The sequence below is a fragment of the Natrix helvetica genome, assembly GCF_964273705.1.
Source record: "Natrix helvetica genome assembly, chromosome: 1".
In the NCBI taxonomy this organism is placed as follows: Eukaryota; Metazoa; Chordata; class Lepidosauria; order Squamata; family Natricidae; genus Natrix; species Natrix helvetica.
This window is the reverse complement of record NC_138548.1, coordinates 191403270-191424038: the sequence shown is the minus strand read 5'-3', so window position 1 is coordinate 191424038 and position 20769 is coordinate 191403270. Positions and strand designations below refer to the sequence as shown.

The window sequence follows — 20769 nt, the reverse complement described above, 5'->3', positions numbered from 1 at the left end:
ATTGAGACATTGGAATTACAGAAATATACTAAGTAATTTTTATTAAATTGTTATAAAATGGATTTATAAGGGATGATAGAGATATATGAAGATATATTCTTGTTAAAAACTGTGTGAATCTTTAAAGAACAATGAGGAGATAAGGGGATTATTTAAAGACACAGAAATGAATGTAGAAGTCACTCAACAAATGGCGGGAAAAGAGGTACATGATATTCAAGAACTAGATGAGAAATTAGAAGAAACTCAAAACGAGATGCAAGAAGCTAAAAATAAAGAAGAGAAAGGATTGAAAAGTAGGAATCAATCAGATTACTCCTCAAAATCTTAGAATAGAATAGAGAGAAAAGAGAAAAACTTTTCCAAGAAAAGCAAGATTTAAAGGGGGGGGGGAGAAAAATATTTTTTTAAAAAAGGAAGTCTTGTTGATGGGTATTCAAATAATACAGCAGAAAGAGACAAAGGGTGTCCCAAATGGAATGTTCAGCAGGCACTAAAATATCAAAAATAGCTATAAGATTCCAAGAGAGAGATAAAAGGCTGACTAAAAAGTCAATAAATGATAGGGTTTTAAAAAGGTTAACAGATGATGGATAATGAGAAAATATATTAATAAAATGGGAAAATAACAATAGGGAAAATAGTAGTATATATATAAAATAAGACTAGTAGATAGAAATTTGGAATTAGGAAATGTAATTGTATTATTAAAATTTACAGTGTGTTAAAGTATCTTGTGAATTTAAAATATTAAGGATTGGAAATTGCAGAGATCTTGAGATACACTCCCAGGATTGATTAAATATTGTTAATATTTGGCATTATTGGGAATCCTACACATTTGGAATATTGAAGTTATGGTGGAATAATTAGTAATTCTTAAAATATTAAATAATAGTATTTAGTAGAGGATAACAAATACATGGCACAAATAAGTGTTATTTATGTTTAAATGAATTAATGGGGAAAATGGTAAAGGATTATGAAAAGAGAATAGTAATGTTGAATTTGGAACATTAGGACTACACATACTGATTTGCATTATTATTGTTAGCATTTTTAAAAAAATACTTGACGCAGTCAATGCACTATTCACAAAATATGTACATTTATGTGGAAAAAATTTAAAAAATGGCAAAAAAAACAACCAGTCATGAGTTTAAATCTTTGTGATTTTGTTTGTGTTAAGCCCACTAATCTAAATGGATGTAATTGTTGGAAGAGAAGAAAATAAAAACATTGCATGGAAACTGTTGTGATAACCCCAAAACTATTTTTGAAAGCGAATGATGCCCTCTGGAGTATATTTTAGGTATGAAAGTAGTAGATCTAGAAGAGGGGTGTCAAACTCAATTACATTGAGGGCCGCATCAGGGTTGTGTTTGATCTCAGGAGGCTGGGGTGGGTGTGGCTGGGGTGAGTGTGGCCAGCTGAACTCGTGTTGGGGGCACCTGTGGTGGGCCCAGCACTCTGCCAGCAAAAACAGGCTTCTGAGCTCCATTTTCAGCTGCAACAGCCTCCTGCAAACCTCTGCCAGCAAAAACAGAGCTCGGGAGGGCTTACCCGAGGCACTCGGGTTAGTGGCACTGCGGGCTAATCCTTCTCTATATCTAGGGTGACCTCGTGGGCCAGATCTAAGCACCCCATGGGCCGGATCCAGCCTTCGGGCCTTGAGTTTGACACCCCTAATCTAGCAGAAAAAGATGCACTTCAGAAACATGTTTTAAATTTCTGCTAACCTGTTCCTTGATGCATGATGTTAGCAAATATATATGTGCATGAGGATGTTGTATGCAATTTATTTCTTATTTTGCACATTTTTAGAATTATAATATTAAAAATAGAGGATTTGGCAAATATGATATGAGGATCTGATAAAACAGGAGCAATTGAATTAGCTGTATATGTCTGTGAAGGTTTCTTTGGAAGACTTGCTGATCATCTGACTTGGGAGTCTTAGCTGTCTGTGGAATGTGCTTCCTGGACTTCTTTCTCAGTACCGATTGTCTGTTTCTCCTCTGGCATCAGCTCCAAATCTGGGACTCTTTCTCCACTTCGAGCCACTGTGAATCTATTCATATGTATGGCTTCCTCATAAATTGGGGGTGACTCTGTTCGGGCAGGGTGATGCACTGCTGGCACTCCACTGTGGGAATGTGCTACTGCTAGTATTCTCCTAGTAGCTGGTCCAAACATGGAATGGAAGGCTGAAAGGGAAAATACCAGGTGTATTTAGGTTGAAACGAACATTACAACTACAGTTATAACTAACTATAACTAATAGTACAACATTGCAACTAAAACCCCAATAATGATTAAGGGTAGAAATTATTCTTATGTGTCGATTGAGTGATTTACTATATACCATACTATTAAAAGAATTCTACAAAAGTGCTCACTGAATTGAGAAGCAGTTTTAATTCTTTGTTGAAGAGACCATTCTTTTGAAATTCTGCACAGTACTAATACATTACCATATAGCTTTTAAAAATAGATAACATGCTATGTAAAATATATTAAAATATTTTAAATATATACTATCATGCTTAATACCAAACTATTTCATAGTATGAAAATGACTCTTTGTCACTCAAAAAGTAGAATAGGGAACTAGAGGGTCAGGTATACAGGACTTATTTCTCAATAACAGAGACAAAATTATAGAAGGGGTTGAAGTTAAGGAACCTTGGGGGAGAATAACATGCAACATTGGAATTTAACATAATAAGGCACAGTCAATAGAACAAAGTCAAACTAGTGTCTCAGACTTTAAGAGAGACAATTTCAACAAACCTGGGAAGGAAAAAAAACCTGAAGAAGTGTAGGAAACACTGATAATGAGATTATAAAAACTGAATCAAGCACAATACCACTGAGAAAGAAAGTTAGAGGTCCCAGATGAAAAAAAAACATGGTTGTATAAAAAACTCTTTAGTAGACTGAAAGACAAAAAGGACAAGTATTAAAATGAAAAGGACATATAACTAAAGTAAAATACAGCAAATAGTCTAGATCTGCAAAGATGAAGTCAGGAAATCAAATGCTAAGAACAAATTAAGACTCGCAACAAATGTCAAAAATAATTTTAAAAAGTATATTTCAACATGTAAAAAAAACTTCAAGGAAACAATCAGCGCAGTAATGGGGGAAGATGGCAAGGAGTTAATGGGCAGTAGGAAGAATGTGGAACTGCTTAATTTACTTTTTTTACCTGTCAAAAGATAAAATACTCCAATCTAACAAAACCAGATCCATAAAAGATAGATTAGGAATTACAAAACACAATAGGGGGAACATGATAAGACAACATCTATAAACTGTACACAAGTTTATGGGACCAAGTGGATTATATCCCAGCATTCTGAAGGAGCTGGCAGAAGTTATCTCTGAAGTATTGAACCATATCTTTCAAAGATCCTGCAGCAACGGAAAAATACTAGAGAACTGGAAAAGAGCTGATGTAGCTCCAATCTTCAAAAAAGGGGAAAAATGGATCTAGGAATCTTTAGGCAAATCAGCCTGACATCAATACCTAAGAAGATCCTGGAAAATATAATCAAGCTTCTAGAAGCAAGTAAAGCTATTAGAAACCACATGGGTTTATCAAAAACTGATCATGCCAGACAAAAGTTATTGCATTCCTTGACAAACTGATGGAAACTTATCAAGGAGAGATCCAACCTAAATCTAAAGAGAAATTTCCTGGCAGTAAGAACAATTAATCAGTGAAACACCGTGCCTCCAGATGTTTTGGGTGCTCCATCACTAGAGGTTTTAAGAAGACATTGGACAATAATTTGTCTGGAATGGTATAGGGCGGTGATGGCTAACCATATTGCCATTGCATGCCAAAAGCGTGGGGAGCAGGGGGAGTTCATGCGCACATGTGCCCACACCCATAATTCTATGTGCCCTCACCCCATGCATGTGGTGCGACCTCCCCATGCTCCCCTGCTTTTGGCACGCAATGGCATGGTGGACCCATTTTTGCCCTCCTCAGGCTCCAGACCCTTTCTAGGAGCCTGGGGAGGGCAAAAAAGGCCTCCCCCTGAGGTCCTCTGGAGGCTGAAAATAGCCCGTTTGCCGACTTTTGATCAGATCAGAAGTTACGTTTTTCGCTGTCCCCAGGTTCCAGACCTTTTCTAGGAGCCCGGGGAGGGCAAAAATGGCCTTCCCCACCCCCTGGAGGCCCTTCAGAGGCCAAAAACGGCCCATTTGCCAACTTGTAGTGGGCCCAAAAATCAGGTGGCCAGCATGCACATGCGCACCAGAGCTGAGCTCATGTGCCCACCGATATGGCTCCACGTGCCATAGGTTTGCCATCACGGGTATAGGGTCTCCTGCTTGAGCAAGGAGTTGGACTAGAAAACCTTCAAGTTCTCTTCCTACTCTGATTCTGTTAAGGCACCACCACCTCATCTTCTTGGTAGGTTTTCAAAAGATAAAATGAGGTTCCCAACCATGGCCAATAATTGCATCGCAGCCCATTCACCAACTCCCATTTGCCACCACCCAAACAATGGTGATAGGCAACAGCGACAATCTCCACTGCCTAGAACAGCTGATTGGCGCCGTACCAAACCCCCTCCCCCCTGCCACAATATTCGCTTTGTAAGACTCACAGACATTTCCACCCACTTTTTTGGAGGGGAAATGTGTCTTATAGTCCGAAAAATACAGTAATTGGGCTAGTCAACATTTTATCATGATATCAGAAATGTATATACTAGACAGATATAATGGAATTGGTTTTTTTTTCAAAAAAAGGGCATGAATAGCCTTTAGGAGGCTTGTAGAGTGTTCCTGGGGGGGATCCCCCAAAAAACGAGCAAAAAAATGACCCATTTTTCACTCATTTCTGCCCTCCCCAGCACCCAGGAGCACTCTGAAAGCCTCCTAAAGGCTATGCATTCACCATTTTGATGAAGGGGGCAGGCTTTCAGGAGGCAAAAAATGCTGTATTCAGTGTATGACCACCCAGCCTCTTTTCAGATTTTCAGTCTCTTTTTTGAGGGAAAAAGGTGCATCTTATACTCCGAAGAATAGTTACTTAGACATATTGTCCTTGAACTCATCAGTTTATTTTCTACGAAATATATTTTTACTGTAGTTCTTGAGAAACGGTTTTGTTTTTAGTCATATTCATTAAAAAAGTGGTTTATAACTTGTTATTATCTAAATTGTCAGCCCCAGGAATCATTAAATTAAAAATACTCATGACATCTCTCAGGATTTCAAAGGTGCCCATTTGTCGCAAAAAGTTGGGAATTCCTGTACACTATTTTGGCAAGATTTTTCTGACTGGCATCTTTCATAATTGTTTTCAACCTTCAGGATGACTAAACTGTCTTTCCACTCACAGGTGATGGTGCTTTGAAGAGTGCTGTCATGATCAAAAGCAATTACTGTAACCTCATATGGTTGAGGACCAGCATCTTCTCCTGAATGGCAATTAAAGCAGCAGCATCTCACAGAAACAGAAACAAGGGCACAGAGAAGGAGGAGCCCACCAATGCCAACTATAAGCCTGGAAGTGAAGAACAAGAAGAATCAGAACTCTTGTCATTTGTTCATATAATGGAAAAACCTAACAAACTACAGTATTATTGTCATGCTCCAGCATATAACTTTATATATTGTTGTTACTTTTTAGCCCCATCTAGTGGCCAGAGAGACAAATGCCAAGTATATTGTTTGAAGCTGATTCCTCAGTCAGCTTGCTAGGAGTTGAAGTCCACAAGTCTTAAAGTTGCCAAGGTTGGAGACACTTGCTTTAGAGGATAAGCTGACCTCATTTTCTCTGTGACAGCCCCTCAAGTTCTGGAAGACAGATGTCATACCCTTCTTTTTTTAGGCTATACCAGGGGTGGGTTTCAAAAATTTTTAGAACCTCTTCTGTAGGTGTGGCCTGTTTTGTGGGAGTGCTCGGTGATCATATGAGTGGGTGGGAGTGGCTTGGCGGTCATGTGACATGGGCATGGCCAACTTGGAAAATGTGGTGAAACTCACTTAACGACGCTCTTGCTTAGCAACCAAAATTTTGGGCTCAATTGTGGTCATAATTTCTCTTTCTTTCTTTCTTTCTTTCTCTTCCTTTCTTCCTTTCTTTCTCTTTCCTTCTTTATCTTTCTTTCTCTTTCTATCTTTGTCACTCTCTTTTTTTCTCACTTTCCCTCCATTCCTTCCTTCCTTTCTTGTGTGTATCTCTCCCACTTTCTTTCTTTCTCTCTTCCCTCCTTCCTTCCTTCTTTCTTTCTCTCTTTTTCTGTCTCTCTCTTTCTTTCTCTCTTTTTGAAGCTGGTGGGCTCTGGATAAAAGTCAAAACCTGAGCTTGATGCTGACCTAGAGGTTTTTGTTGAAATCCTGGTTCAAGTTTTGGAGAAAGTCTTATTTCACCCTAAACTTGTGACTGCTTTCATCAAACCTTAGAGCAGTGTTTCTCAACCTTGGACTTAATGCTGGTTGGGGGATTCTGGGAGTTGAAGTCCACAGGACTTAAAGTCACCAAGGTTGAGAAACACTGCTCTAAGGTTTGATGAAAGCAGTCACAAGTTTCTCTCCTGCCTTATGACCTCCTCTGCTCCTCCTTTACCAAAGCGAGATGCAGCTAGTGGAGAAAACCCCATGGTGGCCGAGGGCCATGGTGCCCCATTGTAAAGTTCAGCCTCTTTTCTGTGCCAAGCGGGAAGGGAGCCTAAGCAAAGGAGGAGGTGGAGAGCTGGATGGAGGAAGCGGAAAACTACTGCTACTGCTGGAGCTGCGTTGCCCGCTGGGTTCGGGGACTTCTGCCCCCCATGCTGCACTTTGCAGCCACCGGAGCAAGAGGTCCTTGCAGGGCTCCGGTGGCTGCAAAGCGCGGCACGAGGGACAGAAGTCCCCGAACCCAGCGGGCAACGCAGCTCCAGCAGTAGCAGTAGTTTTCACCTTTCTCCACCCAGCTCTCCACCTCCTCCTTTGCTTATGCTCTCCACTGGCTCTGAGGCTGCAGGTGCCCAGGGAATTGAGGGGGGAAATGCTGGCCATCTGCCCCCCCTCCCAAAGCAACCTCACAGGTTTTCAAGATCCTCTGGAGAGGCTTTTTTAAAAGAAACCCCCGAAAAAGCCACAAGATCTGGAGAGATGGGCAGTTGGTCTTTGGGGGGGGGGGAATCCCCAGAACCAGGTTGCCTAGCACCCTGAAGAGGTATGTGTGGGGCTCCGGAGGTTGCAAAGTGTGGCACGAGGGGGCAGAATCCCCGAACCCAGCAGGCAGCATAAGCGAAGGAGGAGGTGGAGAGCTGGGTGGAGGAAGGGGAAAACTATTGCTGCTGCTGGAGCTGCGTTGCCTCGCTGGGTTCGGGGATTTCTGCCCCCATGGTGCGCTTTGTTGCTGCCAGAGCAAGAGATCTGTGAAGCCTCTGGAGCCCCACACAGACCTCTTCAGGGTGCTGGGCAGGGAAGTGGGGGGGAATGCTGGCCATCTGCCCTCCCTCCCAAAGCAACCTCGCATGTTTTCAAGATCTTCTAGAAAAACTTTTTTTTAAAAAAAGAAACCCCCGAAAAAGCCACAAGATCTGGAGAGACAAGCGGGCGGTCTTTTTGGGGGAGGGAATCCCCAGAACCAGGTTGCCCAGCACCATGAAGAAGTCCACTTGGGCCTCCAGCAGCTGCAAAGTGTGGTACAAGGGGCAGAAGTCCCCGAACCCAGGGGGCAATGCAGCTCCAGCAGCTTCTCCCTTCCTCCACCCAACTCACTCGCCTTTCACCTGGAGGCTGTGCCAGCAGAGCACCTGCCATTTCACCTCCCGAGAGAAGCTCAGGAGAGACGTGCAAACAGCCGCAACTCGAGGCTCCCGAGGAGGACGCTGGACACCGGGGCTGGTGGTGTCGCACCCTGCTCCTCCTTCTACTGCTTCTATCGCAGGCTTCTTGGAGAGCATTAAGTTGCAGGCACAGTGGCGCACCGATTCCAGCAGCTGCGTTTTCCCTTGAAATTTGCTGTCCCAACAACCCAAAGGGGACATTCTCCCAGGGGTGTCTCAGGCGCTCCCACCCTTAGCCAGGAGGCGCCAAACTGCACCCAGCCATCATCACTCCTCCCCCCCCCAGCTAAGGGTGGGAGTGCCTGAGATGCCGCTGGGAGAATATCCCCTTCGGGTTGCCGGGACAGCAAATTTCAAGGAAAAGCACAGCTGCTGGAATCGGTGCACCACCAAAAGTTCTCTGGTCCGGCTACACCCAAGCTTTTCTGATCACAGGGAGAAGGATGGCACAAACTACCGTCCGTCTCCCTGTGCTCAGAAAAGGAAGCCCTTTGTTAGCAGGCAGGTTCTAGGATGCCTGCCACCACCAAAGGACCTCCCCGGAGTTGCTTTTCTGAGCACGGGGAGACGGAAAGTAGTTTGCGCAGTGTGGCCGGCACCTAGGAGATCCTAGGAGACCGGCCACACCACGTAAGCTCCCGCCACCATCTCCACTCCCGTGCGCATGCTTTCTGGCGGCAAGGCATCTTAGGCAAGTCCAGGGCCACAAAAGGTCACCAGACTTGCTGATAGTGCAAGGCCACGGCAGGCCGTGGCAGGCCACTCCAGATGGCCTACCACCACCACCACCCCGTCCCGCACTTAGTTGCAGCTTACTTACCTCCTCAGAGTTGGCAGGCAGCAATAGAGAGCCAAGCAGGAAAAAAGGTAAGTGGGTTTAGATAGGGTTTTAGAGGCGGGCGTGGCGATTGGTAAGCCAGCCAATCATTGAGGATTGGGTGGGGCTAGGATAGTGTGGATGGGCTGGGGGAGCAAGCAAACAAGCAGCCTCCTGACAGGCGGGGGTGAGCGAACAAGCAACAGGGCCAGAGCAGGCATTCACCTCCCGAACTTACTTCCGGGTCCACCGGTGGAACCTTTTCTAACCAGTTCAGTAGATTTGAGGAACCGGTAGGAACCCACCTCTGGGCTATACATATCCAGTTGCTTTGAGTGTGTGTATGTGTGGAGACGTATTCTTAATATTCTCTTGTTTGTTGTGGTTTATGTTTGAGTTACTATTTGTATTTTTTCTATTATCATATGTTATATTTTAAAAGTAAAGAAGATCACTCAACAAATTCAAAGCATCATAAATGACATGGAATTTTCCCATTAACCTTACCAGATGTACCAGTGATGGATCCAGTTTGTGTTGGAACAGCTTTGGAAGTAAAAGGAGTTCAAGAAAATATTAATGTGATAGAAATAGAGGATTAGTTTTTATATTCTTACAATGAGACAATTATTATTTAGATGATTACTGTTGTCTTAACCCAGATACATGAAATGTTTCCACAGAAAGCATTTTGCTTTTGAGAGTATATGTGAGATTTAAATGTTACACACTTGTTGTTGATTTACTTCATGCTATCCCAATACACTTGTTAGTAAATTAGCAGCTTGGTTGTATAACTCTTTTGAAAACTACCAATTATCCAATGTACTCTGGAAACAGAACTTTTTAATAGAATTTCATGAGGAGATAAGCAGATTTAAAGGGAACAACACTCACTCCAATTCTGCATGAGTGATGGCAGGCCAGACACAGGATTTGGGCACTGGCACTTTTTTCCTTTCTTTTTACTCCTGCAATAGTTTCAATGTATACCCCGTGTATGAATGCATGACTGCCCTCATGTATGCACGTGTGACACCCCCCCCCCCTTGCAGGGGAGTTTTGACCCTTCCCAGGCTCCAGGCACTTTCCTGAAGCCTGAGAAGGATGAAAATGGTCTCCTCTGCCTCCCAGAGGTCCTCCGGAAGCCGGAAACAGATCGTTTCCAAACTTCATGTTGGCCCGTTGGACCTGTTTTCACCCTCCCCAGGGTCCGGCTTTCCTGAAGCCTGGGAAGGACAAAACCAGTCTCTCCCAGACCCCCAGAGGTCCTCCTGAAGCTGGAATCTGATCATTTCCAAACTTCCAGTTGGCCCGTTACACCTGTTTTCACCCTCCCCAGGCTTCAGAGGCTTTTCCAGCCTCTGGAAGGCTGAAAATCAGATGACCATTGTTCGGATGGGCAGTGGAGCTAATGGCTCACTTGCTGGCAAATATGGTTCCGTGTGCCACCTATGGCACATGAGCCATAGGTTTGCCATCCCATCCCTAACTGTTAACTCCAACTGTTTTGGAGTGGGCACAGAGTATAAATTACAGGGATATGCCTGCAGTTCCTAACTTCCAGTTAAGTCAATAAATGCTGTTGTATCTATTCTGGTCTGTTTTTTGACTACTGAAGCCCACTCACAATAAGTTGCATTTTAAAAGCTATATTTCTGCTGCTCAATCCTATGCATGATATATCTAACTTGATTTTAAAATTCTTTCCCCACTGCCAGATGTGTCCTTTCATTTCCAGATATAATCTGATAACCAGTAGCTTCAATAAGAAAGAATGTGTTTGGTGGTGAGATGTGCTATGAAGAAATCCTATTAAAAAGTTATGTTTCCAGAATATATTGGACAATTAGCTGGTTTCAAGAGAGGTGGAGGTTATACAATGTATAGGACTATAGAAAACCTAAAACTATTTAATTTGACAATTTTATGAATCATTATTAACATACAAAAATGAATGGACATTTTCAAAGAGTTTGGGTTTGGATATCTGCGCTATTCTGAATATTCTAAGTTATTGATGTTGCTGACTAAAGTTAGTTTCTTTTAGTATTTTCAACCAGATTTAAAATATAAATAACATCTTGAGAAGAATCTAATGATCATACAGTCTCATACTTAGGATTAATATTTTGATATGTTTGTGTGCTTGAGTGTGTGTGTATGAGCATTCTGTACAGATGTCTACTTTAGCTATTGTCTCTGTGAAAACAGTTTTCTACCACAATTGTTTTGAACCACAATCAATTCCTCTTAATTTTGTCAAAAACATGTTCCTCCTTGAAAATAGGAAAGAGCTTTCCATTGATTTCTTGGAATGAGGAGGAAATTGCACTAAAATATTATGGTGTGTACCAGCCCAATGCAACTTCACAAAGTGACTGAAAGTTGTCTAATTTTTTTCCATTCTTTAATTTTTTTGTAAAAATTATTTCTACTGCTTTCTACACTTCTTTCTACTGCTTGGAAAATAAAGCCATGCATCATGACATTTGCTCCAAGTCTATCCAGGAACTGCAGACAGTGAACAATTTTAAGCCTTGTATCACATGAGATATGTAGGGCTTTTTCAGTAGAAAAAATAAGGTTAGCAACATTATAGATTTATAATATTACAAACATAATAATCATTTATCTATATCTAATATGTTACTTGGTGGAGGTAAAGTAAGGACATAATTCTATTTTTTACTCTCAATTAATTGTTAAAAAATGCATTTTTAAAGTTCTCAGCGCAGCTCATTCCTAAAATTATTTATAGTCTTTTCCCAAAAATCTATTCCATACAAAAACTGAAGCAATTTTTATCCATATATCTTAGATAGCTTATTGAAGTTATAAGAAATTGGTGGTGCTCTGCATATACTTACAGATCATTGTTTGTACAATTCTCTTGCAGTTTCACCTGTGGAATCTTAAAAGAGAAAAGAGTCAAGACAATGGCAGAATATCCTGCTTTCTTTCCTAGAAATCATATAATCATAGGCCTGGAAGAAACCTTGGATATCTTCTAATCCATGCCCCTGCCGATGGCAGAAGACTTTTTATCATCCTTGATAAATAGTTCCCCAATCTTTTCCTAAAGACCTGCAGCATCCATAACTTTTGGAGGCAAGCTGTTCTTTTTTTCATCCTCACAATGTTAAAATTACCATTTTCTTGAACTCGTATAATATTCATAATTGTTTTCCTGTTCTCATATAATCAGATATTTGAGTCTCCTTTTTCTTGCTGTTCAGCATGAGCAAGATATGTTTTCTACATTTTATGCTACAAATCTACGTCCTAAATCAGAATTCATTTCCTTTTGATTTTCTATCTCTTTTTCCATCTTGTTACTTTGTGATCTAATGTAGCTTACCTGAGCCAGACATGCCAAAATAGAGATGGTTACCACTTGGGTACACTTGCTCATCATACAATGTGATTTTTCTTTTCCTTACCAAAAGTGGTGTTGCCTAGTTAACTTCATTATGCACAGTCTGCAGAACAAGCAAATCAACAATGAAATAGGCTTAAGACACAGTGCTTTGCTTTTTCAGTCTGTATATTTCTGAAAGTAGTACAGTATCTTTTATTTATAGATATTATAGACATTCACAAACTGTACATGCTTTCTCAGTATCTGTTTATATTTACCTCAGAAGCTGAAGAAAACCCACAAAGTTGAAGAGGGACCAAAATCACATTGTCCTTCATCATTTTGATGTTCCTGCTTATTTCTAGTAGTTTTTTTCTTTTTTGTCCTGCCTCCTCTTTGAAGACAGAGATCTAGTTTAGGATAAAGGTTGTAGAGTAATGCTTCTTTCTTCTTCCTTAGCCTTTTTACCAGAGAAATGCTCTTTCAAGGATAGGCTTTTATATTTGCAGAATAACTCAGAAACTACTCTCATGAGAACTACTTAGTCACCCATGCTACCAATCTCCAATGAAGTACTAAAATGTTAATTTGTAATAAATTGCTGCCATTTCAGTGATTGGCTTCACATAATTGATGTAGGTTTTTTTTCTTTTTCAAAGTAGTTATTTTCCCTCAAGCTGCTTAATCAGAATCTTGTAATAACCTGCTATTTTCCATGGATATAACCACCATGACTGCAATTTTTCCTGTGCTTTGTTGTTTATATATGTGCATGTGTTGAGCTGGAAATGTATACGTACAATATCCCATTATTGAAGAAATCCAAATATTTCTCAATCATTCACATTTTAATCAACTTTATAGTTAACAATTTCCTTTGGGGTATGTAATACCTGTTCCGTGAAAGGCAAGTTGGTGCTGAATCAGAAAATTTGCTTATGCTCAATTACAACTATGTTGCACCAGCAATTAAGCTGGTGAATCATTACTCTGACTTAGTTTTCAAAGGCAGCAAGCAGAACCAATGGATTCTGGAGCATGGCAAACATTCTCAATTAGAGGCTGTTGTTTTTTTAATTTTATTTTAACATCTACAAACCTCATATTGATTCACGCACCAAGCAGACTAACATGTTGGCCATTTCACTAATCCAGAAAATGGCTACAATTTAGAGCTTTGAAAAGAGGTCACTGGATCGTTACTATCATGTTTACAAACAGGTAACTGTGGGGTCCTTGGAGCTCCCTGAGCTCGGTTGTTTTCTTGAAGATGTTGTCAAACGTTGTCAGATGTTGTTCTGACTAATAAATCCAAGCAAATTAAAACTCTCAGATTTAAATCTTCCTTAAAGGACTTCGTCATTGAGAACACCATATTGGCACGATTAACTGTAAAACCAACTATAAATGCTCCCCACGGTTTTGGTATAATTAAAATAGTAAATGATCCCCTTCCCAAATGTCACAGGTCAGAATGTCCAGTTAGGTTAATTGGAGGATTTCTTAGACTACATCTGACACCTTTGGAGATGACCTTGGTTCCCATGAGAGTTCTGTGTTGTGTATACACACACACACACACAGAGTGTGGCAACAGAGAAACAAGAAAATGGCTTCTGCCTGGTTCACTTTGAAGTTGACAGGTGTTTCATTACCCAACTAAGCAACATCATCACTGCTAGAAGGGAGTGGGTTTTGAATTCTTGTTTATTTACAAATGGCTTGTCCTTTCAGTATTGGTGGTTTTATTTTATTTAGATAAGTTATATGGACACCCATTCACTATAACCAGGCAGCTTACATTTAGCATGAACCTGGAGTGGTGCGACTAGGCAACATCTTCAGTTGGGACAGTGGATTGATTGGACCATGTAATGGACATGTGGGTGCAGGGGAAGGGACCTTGACTTTCTTTTGAGTGGGGAAGGCTTTCAGATTGGATTTTCCCAGAGGTGCCAATATGACATCTCTAATAAAATGAATCTTTGAGAAATTGCTTGCCTCAGAGTCTTACTTAGTTGGGGGTCTTACTTGGAACCCTGACAGGCAGAGGGAGAGATAGAGAGAAAGAGAGGGAGGGAAAGAGAGAAAAGAGAGGGGGGAGAGAGACAGAGAGAAAGTGAGAAAGAGAAAGAGGGAGGGAGGAGAAGAGATAGTGGAAGGGAAACTGGTGGGTTTACTAAAATTTTACTACTGGATCTGTGGGTGTGGCTGGGTGATCATGTGACTGGGTGTGTGTGGCTGTGTGTGTGTGTGATTGGGTAGGTGTGGCCAACCTGACATCACGCACGTCAAAGGACGCCTTGCCTGGCCTCTCCTCGCCTCAAAGGTGTCAGCGTTCCAAATATCATGCAGAAATAAATCAGCGTCCAACTCTGATTTATTTTCTGGAATTCCACCCAGTTGAAAGTTCATAATCTTATGCCCACTGCCATAAATCCATCACATGGTCCAATCTTCTTCTTCGACCCCGACAATTCCACCCCGTGGGTTCCGGTCAGATGTCAAGGTATGGAGACAAAAGATGACCTTGGCCTTCTAAAAGAATGACAACAACACATTCCACAAATCTACTCCTTTCTATTCCCCCCTCCCAACTACTACACTAATGAAACAGCATAGGAAAATGATAGAAAGTATGGCAGGCCAAAGATCCTAAAAGAAACATAATTACAGGCCTGACAAAAGGGCTTAACGAAATACAATTTCTCTGTCTATTGATTTATTGCTACTGAGATAGTAGTTTGCAATAAATAAGTGGGTTTTGGGTTGCAGTTTGGGCACTTGGTCTCTAAAGGTTTTGCCATCACTGGTATGGGCTCTCTTGCCATGGACAGCTATCACTATAAATGTATACATAATGATATGTAAATATCATTATATTTACATTCTCTATTTTCTGTTTTGGCTTCTGATTTTTAGCCATTTATAAATTCTATTCCATATTTTGTAGAAATCCAATTCTTCTCTTTCTTTTAGTTCTATGGTCATTTTGTCCATCTCTGCACATTCGAGTACTTTTCTAATCATTGTTTCGTCTGCGGGTGATGAAGAGAAAGGACAGTTAGTGTGCAATTTGAGGGCAGTAGAGAGATTGAGGAATAAGAACTGTGGTATTCCCAATGTAGGACTTTAGATTGGACTCATTTACAACCAGCTTCGTACACTTCAGATATCCTTACATTATTTATGGTAATTAAATATTGTTATATCTACCACGGTGATCTTTAGATCAAAGAATTTAATATTTTATAAGCTATACATTTTATATATTTTATATACCTATACTCTACATATATTTAATATAGATTCAAGCATATTTAAAACAGGATAGAATTTATAGCCACTTCCTTTATTACTGCATATTACAAAATCTATCTAGCTTTAAAACAAAAACTGTTGATTAATAGTAAACTTTAATTAATTGATTGTGCATACTGATTTATGTATTTATGAATTTTATTAGATATATTATATAGTTAAAAAGTGTAATAGATTAACAATTTATAGATATTCATTCATGTATTCATTTATCTCCTCTCCCTCTCTCCCTTTAATATACTTAAATTAAGTTAGGACAATTTATAATAATTAACTGCAAATATAATAATTTATAACTGTGATTTACATATATAACTGTCTGTATAATTATCTATATAAAATTGATATTAAGAATTGGATTTAATCAGTGACTTATATTACATTACTATTAATTATCAGATTTTTAAAAAGAGGGATAGGAGAAGGGACAGTGACTAGGGAAAGACCTAGAGTGAAAGATTGAAAACTTACGGAATTGTGGAATAATTTTTTCCAAAAGCTAAAGATGGCAAACTCATCAACAGCTACCAAAATTGTAAAGAAAACCCTGCCAATGATAGCCTCTCCAGCAGGACAGAAGTTAACAACAGACATGCCGAGCAGTGAAAAGCCAGGATCTGCACCAATCCTATAACGCCTACAAACCTCATTAAACATGATTCAGGAATTTATTATATAAACACAAGAATCAATAACCAAAAGTCATGAAGAAATGAAAGGTGATCTAGAGGAAGTGAAAGATGATATAAAGAAGTTGGATGATAGAATGGGGAAGATACAGGAAACAATAGCCAAAAATGAGCAGAAAATAAACTGGTAGAAGCAAGGACAGAACAAACCGAAAAGAAATTGGAAGCAACAGAAGAAAGTCTGACAACAGCCAACAGAGAACTGAGGGAGGCAATAGTCCATTTAGAATTGGAAAGATCCTCTTTTTATTTAAGATTTCAGAACATAGCAGAGACAAAAGATGAGGACATTCCAAAATTCATGAGGGATCTTCTATCTGACCAATTGCAAATGGACAAAAGTAAACTGAGGAATAATATCAATGAAATCTACAGAGTGCATACTAATTAAGCATGAAGACATAGGTTGCCCCGTGAAATACATATAAGATTTGCAAAAAAAAGCTGTCAGAGATGAAATCTACAAAAGAGCAAGGGAACAGCTGGTCCATAAAGGAAAAGAAGTATAACCCTCAAACAGATACTGAAGAGAATCAGAAAGCAAAGAAGGAATTACCAATTTCTCTCTACACGACTGATAAAATATAAAATAATGTTCCACTGGTTGATACCAGAAGACATGTTAATATCCTGGCAAGATAGGAAAATAAGGATTGACACCATAGATAAAGCCCAGGAATTCTATGAACAAAAAACAAAAAAAATAACAAAACCCCGGGTCTGGATGGAATTCCAGGAGAATTCTATAAAGAAATGCAAAAATCATTAAAGAACATATTATTAGAAATGTAGAATGAATTACTAGAATGAGCTAAGACACCAAAATCTAGGATGGAGGAACTAATAATAAGATGGAATGGAATAATATGGGGTAATAGGAATCGTAATATATGTAACTATCTTTATAAAGGAGCATGTTAAGAGTTCTGTAAGAGGAAACTTTAGTGAACAGAATAAGGGTTTGCAAGAGGAAGCTTGATCAAAAGGAAATAACACATAGCCAAACCGCAGACTTGAAGACAGGAAACTTAGGCAGGAAACATAGATAGATGCAAGAAAACCTGTGACTTACTTAGAAGACGCCACAAGTTATTAAGCTTTTTTTATGGCTTTGAGAGGGGGGGGCTATGGGCTGTCATAATTGTAACCAATCATGAAATGTCACCAGCATGTATAATAGTGATTGCATTAGAATCCCTTCGGGGTTCAGTCTCCTGCTTTCTTGTGTAGCGACTGAATCTTGCGCAATAAACCTTTTGTTAGGGTTCTAAATACCATGCAGAAATAAATCATTGTCCAAGGCAAAACATCCTTAATGGTGCAATTTATTCCGCAGGCATGTTAGCACGGCTATGGAAAATTTCAACTCTGAATTACATCCTGTAAGTTCACCTAGTTGAAAGTTCATGATCTCTCCCCACACCCACAAATCCATCACATGTTCCAATCATCATCTTCCACGCTGGCATGTACACCCATCTTCTTCCGGCCAGGTGTCGAGATGCGAAGACAAAAGATGACCTTGGCTTCTTCAAAAGAATGTCAACAATCCATTCTACAATCCTACTCCTTTCTATTCCCCCCTCCCAACTACTACACTATTGAAACAGCATAGAAAATTATAAGAAAGTGTGGCAGGCCAAAGATCCTAAAAAGAATATAATTACAGGCCTGACAGGCGGCCTCTCCTCAAAAGAAAAACGTTTCCTGCAAAGAGAATAACATAAAAGTTAATATAACAAAATTAACCACCTCTTCTCCACCCAGGGGAACCCCTTGACTTCTCGGGAAACTTCCCATTGAATTGCTTTACTAACTTCTCCACTTTTAGGTTCCCACTGTTTACCCAATTAGCTTCAGACCAAGGGTAACCCTTCCAATGCACTAAGTACTGTAAGCAACCCCTATTCAGCCTGAAATCTACAATTTTTTCCACCTCAGATTGTGTTTCCCCTTCCATCACTAAAGGAGGAGATTGAGCTTGGGTGGATGCTCTTCTGTTAGACCCAATTACTGGTTTCAACAAGCTACAATGAAATTCTGGGTCAATTTCCCCTAGACTTCTGGGTAGACTGAGTTGAACTGTAACTGGGTTAACTATCTTCACTATTGGGAATGGACCTAGAAATTTTGGACCCAATTCCTTGCTAAGCATTTCTAATCTTATGTATTTGGTAGATACAAAAACATTGTCCCCCACACGGTAGGGGTTTTGGAGCGAGCGATGTTGATCATCTTGCTTCTGGTAGGCTTCTGCCGCAACTGCTAGAGCCTTCTTCGTATTCTCCCATCCTTTCTTTAGCATGTCCATCCATTCACTCAAAGACATGAAAGAAGGAGGTTCTCTAGGCAACTCAGGCATGGCAACAACTTCCATGCCACTGGTAATCTGGAAACCCGCTAATCCTCTGCTGCTGTGGACCGCATCATTGTACGCCACTTCGGCGAAGGGTAGCAAGTCCGACCAGTTGTCATGCTGATAGTCCACAAAACACCTGATGTATTGTTCCACCACCGCATTGGCTCCCTCTGCTGCGCCGTTCATGCTGGGATGAACCTCTGAGCTCAGTTCTTGTGTGGACCCAATGGATCTCAGGACCTCTCTCCAGAACTTGGCTGTGAACTGGACTCCGCGGTCTGAAATGATCCTCTTGGGTACTCCGTGCAGGCGATACATGTGTTTCACAAACATTTTCGCTAATTCGGTTGCGGATGGCAATCCTGAGCAAGCAATGAAGTGTGCCTGCTTAGAAAACAAATCAATAACAGTCCAAATTACTTTATGCCCACTGCTGTCTGGGAGTTCCACGATGAAGTCCATTGCGACCTCTTCCCATGGCCGTTTAGGGCTCTCTGCTGCAGGTGCTGTAGGTTCTGGGCTCTTGGATTCAATCATCCACGGCTGGCCTTGTTCCTCCTCCGAGGCCTCCCCCTTGGTAGGACTCTTCGTCACCTGAAGTTGAGGGTCCTCTTCCAGAGGTCGGTTGGGCATTTCCCCCTCCGAGGCCTCCCCCTTAGTTGGACTCTTTGTCACCTTCAGTTGGGGATCCTCCTCCGGAGATTGTTTGCCCTTTTCCTCTTCCAAAGCCTCCCCCTTGGTAGGACACTTCATCACTTTAAGTTGGGGATCCTCTTCCAGAGGCTGTTGGCCCAGATGACTTTTCTGTGCTGGCATCTGGGGCCCTCTCTTAACCACCGTGGCAATTGGTACACATGTTTGTTCTTCGGCAATTCCCTCCTCCGAAGCCTCCCCCTTGGTAGGACTCTTCGTCACCATAAGTTGGGGATCCTCTTCCAGAGGTCGTTTAGGCTTTTCCCCCTCTGAGGCCTCCCCCTTAGTTGGACTCTTTGTCACCTTAAGTGGGAGATCCTCCTCCGGAGAATGTCTGCCCTTTTCCTCTTCCGAGGCCTCCCCCTTGGTAGGACTCTTCCTCACCTTAAGTTGGGGATCCTCTTCCAGAGGTTGTTGGCCCAGATGACTCTTCTGTGGTGGCATCTGGGACCCTCTCTTTACCGCCGTGGTGGTTGGTGCGCACGTTTGTGGCATTGGGGCTGGAGCCAAGCACTCTGACGCTCTGTGGCCAAGTTGACAACAATGGTGGCATTTAATTGGGCCCCACGAGGAATGGAACCTAGTTACATCTCTAAACTCAGGAACCGTTTCATCACACTGCCTTGCTCTCCAACTTGCAGCTGCCCCCTTGGTAAACCCTTCTTCCATGGTGGAGATTGCTTCTCTGTAGGAAGGTGGAGTAAGAACCTTTTGGGGCATTGCAGATGCACCTTGTCCCGCTTCCCATCTTGCAGGCCTGGCTTTGGTAATCCCTTCTTCCATGTTGGTGATTGCTACTCAGTAGGAAGGTGGGGTAAGAACCACTTGGGGCCTTGCAGGCGCACATTTTCCCGCCATCCACAATGCAGGCCTCTGTTTGGTAATCCCTTCTTCCATGGAGATTTCTTCTCTGTAGGAAGGTCTGGTAAGAACCTTTTTGAGCCTTGCAGGGGAGACTGGAACCGGTGGGGAGGTCAATCCCTCGGTTGGCCACTGCCCAGCTTTCTGCCATGGTGCCATCTGCTGAGGGAGGGCAGGTGCCCACTGGCATCCCTCCCATCCATGACCTGGGGTTAAGACCCATCCCGGGGTTGCCTGCTTCACAGGTTGCAGCTCAACCAATGATGGCTGGCTAAGGGGTTTTACGTGCCAAGGACCCTCCTGCTGGCTTGGAGGAGTTATGGGCCAAGTAGGTGCCCTTTGCTGGCTTGGATGAGTTATGGGCCAAGTAGGTGCCCCCTGCTGGCTTGGAGCATTTCCCCATGCTGATGGCAAAGGAGGTGGTAAGTAGCATCTCTTCCATCCAAGTCCTGGGAGGAAAGCCCAATTTACTGCCCAATTTGCTTCATTTACTGGTTGCAGCCCCATTTGTGGTGGCTTGCAAGTGACAGATGCTGGAAAAATTCCTTCTTCCTGCCTCCTTTGAAATTCCCATTGTGAAAGGGAATCTTTCTCCCAGCTAATTGCAGGGTGACAAGCCATTTCATTTATTGCCGTCTGGAAGGAGCCCAAACCTCTGTTCTAGGTTTTTTTTCCCAAGCCTTGTTTCCAAGCTGGGGGGAAGGAGGGGGAGCATGCACTCACAATTTGCTGAAGAAATATTTCTGCGACCTTCCTTCGTCTTGTCGTGTTTCCTCCTGCATTCCTCCTGATGCAATTAAACTGGAAGCAGCATTCCATTGCCTTTGAAGTTCCGCACTCAGCTTCTTATCACCAAAAGCTTCTCA

General features: G+C 41.6%; 1 protein-coding gene across 1 annotated transcript; it reads right to left on the bottom strand.

Annotated features, from left to right (window-relative positions):
- Positions 1 to 1917: 1917 nt before the first annotated feature.
- TMEM52B (transmembrane protein 52B) lies at positions 1918 to 12429 on the bottom strand. The gene is made up of 6 exons (XM_081935403.1): positions 12259 to 12429; positions 11981 to 12101; positions 11490 to 11533; positions 9127 to 9165; positions 5361 to 5527; positions 1918 to 2207 (listed from the first exon to the last, which is right to left on the bottom strand). Exons 2-6 carry the CDS (start codon positions 12035 to 12037, stop codon positions 1957 to 1959), a joined length of 558 nt encoding a protein of 185 aa, XP_081791529.1. The 5' UTR covers positions 12038 to 12101; positions 12259 to 12429; the 3' UTR covers positions 1918 to 1956.
- Positions 12430 to 20769: the final 8340 nt, after the last annotated feature.

Coding starts and splice junctions, on each gene's coding strand:
- TMEM52B (XM_081935403.1), bottom strand. CDS start 12,037: ATGATGAGCAAGTGTACCCAAGTGGTAACCATCTCTATTTTGGCATGT. Junction 11,534..11,980: donor TTTTGGCATGTCTGGCTCAG/GTAAGCTACATT, acceptor TTCTCTTTTAAG/ATTCCACAGGTGAAACTGCA. Junction 9,166..11,489: donor AATTGTACAAACAATGATCT/GTAAGTATATGC, acceptor TTACTTCCAAAG/CTGTTCCAACACAAACTGGA.